Source organism: Urocampus carinirostris, chromosome 10 (assembly GCF_059441175.1).
Source record: "Urocampus carinirostris isolate Australia breed hairy pipefish chromosome 10, RoL_Ucar_1.0, whole genome shotgun sequence".
Lineage (NCBI taxonomy): Eukaryota > Metazoa > Chordata > Actinopteri > Syngnathiformes > Syngnathidae > Urocampus > Urocampus carinirostris.
This window is the reverse complement of record NC_142358.1, coordinates 5,671,561-5,679,257: the sequence shown is the minus strand read 5'-3', so window position 1 is coordinate 5,679,257 and position 7,697 is coordinate 5,671,561. Positions and strand designations below refer to the sequence as shown.

General features: G+C 39.2%; 1 protein-coding gene across 2 annotated transcripts in view; it reads left to right on the top strand.

Annotated features, from left to right (window-relative positions):
* Positions 1 to 469: 469 nt before the first annotated feature.
* The window catches only part of arhgap42b (Rho GTPase activating protein 42b), a 131,750-nt gene continuing 124,522 nt past the window's right edge, over positions 470 to 7,697 (top strand). Inside the window, exons 1-2 of one of the 2 annotated variants that reach the window (XM_088345562.1) lie at positions 470 to 513; positions 2,348 to 2,536. In XM_088345562.1, the coding sequence (XP_088201688.1) occupies positions 2,383 to 2,536 (154 nt within the window). In that variant the 5' untranslated portion in view covers positions 470 to 513; positions 2,348 to 2,382. Of the gene's footprint in view, positions 514 to 2,297; positions 2,537 to 7,697 lie in introns of those variants that run through there. The other variant, XM_088345563.1, reaches the window with a different exon arrangement.

Sequence of the window (7,697 nt, the reverse complement as noted above, 5' to 3'; positions counted from 1 at the left end):
CAGCAGTAACATCGATGAGGCACCAGAATCTATTGTTAAAAGGAGATCATTGAGAAAGTAAGGTCCAGTATGTATAGGGCACATTTTTACCTAGAGTTTACATTCAAGAGACCCTTTTTTGGCCGGACATCGCTAAGGAATTTTTTGAATGGAAGTTCATTAAATAATCCGTCTTCACAGTTCAGACACTTTTTGATGAAAGCCCAAACACCAGCAAACCACCCAGGGAAATTGAAATGATCTGCATTTATATAGCGCTTTTCAAGTCAATGAAGACTTCCCAAAGTGCTTTACAATGTGCTTCACATTTACCAATAGCGGCCATGCAGCCATGTAAGGCGCTAACTTGGTTATTGGGGGCATTAGGGGTTCAGTGTCTTACCCAAGGACACTTTGACATGTAACACGGATTTGAACCTGCAATCTCTTGATCCCCAGACGAGCGCTCTACCTCCTGAGTTAATACCGCCCCTATTGCCAACACACTTGGACTTCTCCGCATGCCATAGGAAGGTATAAACAGTATTCCATAACATCCACCCGATTGCAACAAAATATAGCCTTCAGTGAAGTAGCCCGCCTTGAAACGTTCAGAATTCCTCTCCATTTTTTGACACAGCATGCCGAACAAAACTGGATACAATATCATGATTATATAACATCAGACTAATAACAAAAGTGTATAACTCACTTTTCTGGACCAAATTGAGATTTTTGCTTTCATCAGATTACCATAGAAGGCTGCTTTATTTGACAAGTGGCCAAGTTGGTTAAGCAATCATATTTCAGATAACTAATTAATCGTCCAATATAGTAGCAATATTATTGTTCAAATGATATTTTGACATTACAGAAGATTAAAAAAAAAAACTTTCAAAAGAAAAGTACTTTTATTTGTTGTTTGAAATGTTTTTTTTCACAAAGCATTTTTGTCATCAACATTATTGCGACATAATATTAAAGTTAAATGGGTCATGCCCACAATCAATACAGTAGTGTGATAAAACAAAATGAGTATTTTAAAAATATAAATTGACAGTACGGAGGTTACTTGTAATTTAAGACAATTTTATAAACTATGATACTTTTATTTGTTGCTTGGAATGTTCTCTTTACACAGAATTTATGTCGTCCACATGATGGCGATCGTATTTTGAATATTATAATTTGACACTTGGTGCTGGTGCATCCCTTAACCAAGTGATTTTCTACCAATCACATTAGTGTGCCGTGAGAGATCGTCAGGTGTGCTGTGAGAAATTATCTAATGTCACTTTTTCAAATTTAAAATTTTATAAAACATTTATGAATAATTTTCTGCAAATATTATGTCATTCATGTCATTGTCAAGTGCCTGTGCTGTAAAAACTGGGGGCATTATACATTGTATTGTAATTAAACATACTGTTCAGTGTCATTTTATAACATTTTTAGTTAGTGGTGTGCCACAAAATATTTCCAATGTAAAAAACATGCCCTGGCTGAAAAATAGGTTAAAAAACACTGCCTTATCCACAAGAGTAGTAGGGGCACCATTTCCTGTGGTGTGTTTTGGGCATGTATGGCCTGTCCAACAAACGTTTCCACCTAGTCTTAAACTGGGGACCGTTATCGTGTTAGGCAAACGTGCAAACCACTAAACTACAGAAAATAGGAACAGAAGTTATCTGTAATGAAACAATTTTATAAAATATAATAATTTTATATGTTAAACATATTTGAGAATATAAATGGTGTTTAGGGCAGTACGGCGGCGCAGTTTCTGCGGTCTAGGGTTCAAATCCAGCCACCGGACTTCCTGTGCGGAGTATGCATGTTCTCCTCGTGCTTGCGTGGGTTTCCTCCGGGCGCTCGGGTTTCCTCCCACATTCCAAAAACATGCATGTTATGTTAATTGGCCGGTACAAATTGTCCCTAGATGTGAATGAGCGATCGAATTGTTTGTCCCTGTGTGCCCTGCGACTGGCTGGCAACCAGTTCAGGGTGTCCCCTGCCCACTGCCCGAAGATAGCTGGGATGGGCTCCAGCACCCCCGCTACCGTACTGAGGATAAGCAGTGCAGATGATGGATGGAAATGGGGTTTAAATGTACAATCAATAATTTGTTAAACAAATGATGAAAGGTGTCCACGTTGCAGGTTTTGACTTTCGCGGGACCCTTTGGAACGCAACCTAACGCGAAAAACGAGGGATTTAATTTATTGCTTTACAATTTGTGGTCATGAACCACCACCAGGAGTCTCACGACCACTGTGATTCAACAGATGATTCCCCCCTCGAAGCCCCCCCTAGCACCCGGAAGTAAGAATCAGAGCAGCCTAAAAGTTATTTTTTTCTCTCCTTACAGGTTTTTCTTTGGATGTTTTCTGTCGGAGGGCAAGCATGGGACTCCCCACGCTGGAGTTCAGTGACTCGTTCCTGGACGGTCCAGATTTCCGAGAACGCCTCAAGTGTCACGAAATCGAATTGGAGAGGACCAACAAGTTCATTAAGGAGCTCATCAAGGATGGAAACACACTCATAGGAGCACTCAGAAGTGAGTCACAACCACAAATAATTGTTGAAAATACAAACTTGGACGATTTGACGTGACCAATTGTGTTGTGGTTTGTGTTGCGTTTATTTATCCTCGTAATTTTCAAAGACAGGATTTATGAAGGGTTTAAATTCACGATAAAACACGCAGACTCGTTTGTTTGGCTGTCTCGTGGGTTACAAGATGTGACTTGTCTCACTGAGCACTTGCACAAAGGCCTGCGAAAGACTATGACACGCTTTGATTTCCTTCCCAAACAAACAATTTGGCTCAAAAGTGGTCTTTGAATTGTGTCCTCTCCTCAATAGATAAATGGAAGTTAGTATCCCAGTTTTGGGATTTAATCTGTTCCTGGTTGGAGGCTGAGTTCTGAGAAATGTTTTCCTGTAAAAAACAATGGTAAACTCATTAATCCGTTCAGACTCACATGGGTACCACTTTTGCGAAGAAAACGTATATCTAACCAGCAATGTAGTCCTAAACATGGAGAAGTACATAATACTAATATATATAAATGTTTTTTCTCCGTTAAAACGGGTTGGTATTCAACCATTTCCTGCCTTTTCTCTGTTCATCTTTTGTTCAGTTACCTGTCAACCTGTACGGTTTTGCCGTGAAGTACGTTTATTATGCATAATCAGACGTGTACGACCTACAAGAAAATATGTACGGAAAAACGCAAATTTGTCAATTTATGGGTACCATCCGGTATACACCGACTATCACGAAATGGCAAATCAATCAAGTCAAACGAGTTCGCCGCGAAAGCCTCTATCTCGGTATCGTTTTTTTCCGTTGCAAACGAAGCGAGCGGTTTGATTTAGTGAAAGGAAGTCCGTCTCTTTTTAGAGAACCGGCTTTTTCAGCTCAACTCATTAAAGCACACAATTACAGTTAAAACATAGAAGAAAATACATTGAAAATTTAAAATGTGTATTTTATAAATAACAATATATATGATATAACGAAACACATGTACAATATAACATGTTAAACTACATAAATAAACACGTTAAAAAAATATGGTGTAAGATTATTTTGTAAGGGAAAATACGACAGTTTGTAAGGGCGTGGAGCCTTGGAGGTTGACAGGTATGAGTTAGAGCTGGTTTGGAATATTGGAATATTATGTAGTATCCAGATGTATGTTACCTGTGACCATCTCATCTCATCTCATTAGCTGCACCGCTTATCCTCAGTAGGGTCGCGGGGGTGCTGGAGCCCATCCCAGCAATCATCGGGCAATAGGCAGGGGACACCCTGAACTGGTTGCCAGCCAATCACAGGGCATACCTGTGTCCAAAGCCTTTTAAATTAAAATCACTTGGTATTCCATCATCCTGCATTTTCTCCTTTATTTTCTTGAAACCAGTTGGTATTCAACAATATCCTGTGCTTTCTGTTTCATGTTTTGTTCAGTTAGAGCTTGTTGGTTTTGGAGCATGATGTAATTTTTTTGTCTGTCCACTTATTTTCGTGTTTTGGTTCAGTTCAAACCAGTTGGTATCACGCCCTATCTTGCGTTTCCGTTTTCATGTTTTGTTCAGTTTGAGCTTGCTGGTTTTGGAGCAAAATGTAATTTTTTTGGGTCTGTCCACTTTTTTCGTGTTTTGTTCAGTTCAAACCTGTGGGTAATATGCCTTATATTTCATATTCTCCTTTCATGCTTTTTCAGTTAGAGCTTGTCCCTTTGATTTTTTTTTTGTGGTTGGAGAAAAGGCCAAAACAAAATAAACGCACAAGCATGACCACCAACCTAGGGTTCTTTTCCTTTCGTTTTTTTTTTTTCAGTTATAGCTAATTACTGTGCCCGATTGTATTACAAAGTTTCATAGTCATGTCACTGTCGTTGTTATGTCTACAAGTGGTACTCATTTTTATGTTGTTTTCCTTTCATGCTTTGATTCCATTCGAACTTTTTTGTTCTATCCTTGCGTATGTTCCCTTCCTTTCGCGTTTTGTTCAATTAAAACCATTCTATATTCCAATACACCCTGCTTTTTACCTTTTCATGTTTTGTTCAGTTAAAGCTGGTTGGTGTTGGAATATTATGTAGTTGTTCTCACTATGCATAAGTTCCCTGCGTCTACTACTTTAGAGTTTTTTTTTGTTTTTTTTTTAAATTAAAACAGTCGGTATTCAACCGTATCTTACATTTTCTCCTTGCATGTTTTGCTGAGTTAGAGCTGGTTGCTATTGGAGCATTATGTCACTGTTCAAATCATGTCTCTGTTCCCTTTGTTCATCCCTTTTGTGTTTTGTTCCATTAAAACCAGTTGGTATTCCACCATATCTCGTGTTTTTTCCTTTTTCATGTTTTGTTCAGTTCAAGCTAGTTGGTATTGGTCGCATTAGTTATGTCTTATTAAATTGTTGCGGTTTGAGAAAAAAAGCCAAAATGAGATGAAATACACTCGCAACTGTCCTCATTTGTTGAAAAACTCGTCTTTTGCAGTTTAATTAATATCTGAACTAAATTGATATACCTTGGAGTTTTTTGCCTTGACCCTTAAAGTGAGTCAACAAAGAAACCCTAACATTCTTCCTTTATTGCTGCTTGTCTTTGTCCAAAATGGCGTCAAATTCCTCCAGTCATCTGATAACAGCCACTTCCTGTTGTCTCGTCCAAGCTGCACTTTTTTTTCTTTTTTGTGCAAATGGCCCCAAGTTGGACTTAACAGACACAATTTAGAAGGCGGTGAAAGTGCGCTGCTCGAAATGAAGGAAAGGTAGCAGTTAATCATCGACAGACTTTTACCTAAGTGCTGCAGACGCCGTTTTCAGAACTTGATTTAATTCTCCATCAAAAATGTTTTTTGTTATTGTATGATTTGCATAATGGCAGCACGGCGGCGTAGTAGTTGGCGCATGTGCGGCACAGTTCTGAGGTCATGAGATCGAACCTCCTGTGTGGAGTTTGCATGTTCTTCCCGTGCTTACGTGGGTTTCCTCCGGGCACTCCGGTTTCCTCCCACATTTCAAAAACATGCATGTCAGGTGAATTGGCTGGTCTAAATGTTCCTAGGTGTGAATGAGCGAGCGAATTGACTGTCCCTGTGTGCCCTGCGACTGGCTGGCAACCAGTTCAGGGTGTCCTCTGCCCAATGCCAGAAGATAGCTGGGATGGGCTCCAGCACCCCTGTGACCCTACTGAGGATAAGTGGTGCAGATAATGAATGAATGATTGTATGATTTGCATAATTGAGGCCTTGAAGACAAAATGGTGCTGCTGGTTTTCTTAGCAAACATGGTGCCTAATTAGAATGACACATGTAACATTATCTTAGCTCATTGGTCGAAAAACTTCATCACATTTTAAGGATATTTTCCTTTTTTTCCTCTTTTTAAATAACCTTTTAATTGATTTTTATCGTTTCTCTTTTTAAAATTTGACTTGTATATTCCATTCATTATCTGCACCGCTTATCCTCAGTGGGGTCGCGGGGGTGCTGGAGCCCATCCCAGCTATCTTCAGGCAGTGGGCAGGGGACACTCTGAACTGGTTGCCAGACAGTCGCAGGGCATAAAGAGACATACAACTCACTCGCTCATCCACACCTAAAGACATTTTTGGACGAAATGTCTTTAGGTGAAAGAAAAATCCAGAAATCACAATGTGTGATTTTTTTAAACAATTTATTTGTGTGATACAGAATTCTGATCAAGAATTCAGACCCTGAAAGACCTGTTAGTCCACCCATTAGAAGTCCACCTGCACTCCATGTATCATCCTGAATCAGATGCACCTGTTTGAGGTCGTTGCTGCATAGATACACTTGTCCACTATATACAATCAGTTAGACTTTCACTTGTAACATGGCGAAGACCAAAGGGCTGTCCGAGGAAACCAGAGACAAAATTGTACTCCTCCACAAGGCTGGAAAGGGCTACGGAGCAATTGCCAAGCAGCTTAGTAAAAAAAGGTCCACCGTTGGAGCAATCATTAGAAAATGGAAGAAGCTAAACATGTCAATCTCAATCGGAGTTTAGCCCCATGCAAGATATCACCTCGTGGGGTCTCAATTTTTCTAAGAAAGGTGAGGAATCAGCCAGCAACTACACGACAGGAGTTGGTTCAATGACCTGAAAAGAGCTGGGACCACCCTTTCCAAGGTTACTGTAGCTAATTACACTATGACGTCATGGTTTGGTTCCCCTGCTGTGTATTGTGAGATCTTGGGGAACAACCTCCTTCCCTCAGTCAGAGCATTGAAGATGGGTCATGGCTGGGTCTTCCAACACAACAATGACCTAAAGCACACAACCAGGAAAACCAAAGAACTGCTACGTAAGAAGTGTATCAAGGTTCTAGCATGGCTCAGCCAGTCTTCAGACCGGAACCCTATCGAAAATCTTTGGAGGGAGATCAAACTTTCTGTTTCTCAGCGTCAGCCCAGGAACTTGACTGATCTAGAAGATCTGTGTGGAGGAGTGGTCCAAGATCCCTCTTGCAGTGTGTGCAAACGAAGACGTTTGACCTCTGTCATAGCAAACAAAGGCTACTGTACCAAATATTTAAAATTCATTTTGTCAGGTGTTCAAATACTTATTTGCAGCTATATCACACAAATAAATCTTAAAAAAAAAATCATGCATTGTGATTTCTAGATTTTTCTTTTTAGTTTATCTCTCACTCGGTGGTTTTGCACCTACCATGAAAATTTCAGACCCCTCCATGGTTTCTAAGTGGGAGAAATGGCAAAATAGCAGGGTGTTCAAACACTTTATTTTCTTGACTGAATATTATATCCATATATAACGAATTGTTTTTTTGCAACTGTAATCATTTATAGGTAAATACAATTTTTGTTTAATCATTTATCTTACTTTTAAAGCTTAAAAAAACCCAAGTTATAAAGATTTAAAATACAAATTTGAAAATTAAGACAACAATTCAAAACACACACAAATGTACCATTATATAAAATAAATATAAAAGATGATAGGATTTTCTTCAATAAAGATTGATATATTTATTTGTATCATGTAAAAAAATCACTCTAAATCTACCAACCTAAATTTCCAAATTGGAGTGTAATAACTGAACAATACAATTATTTAGTCAGCACGGCGGATGAGTGGTTAGCACATCCTGAGGTCATGAGATCAAACCTTCCTGTGTTGAGTTTGCATGTTCTCCCCGTGCTCGCGTGGGTTTCCT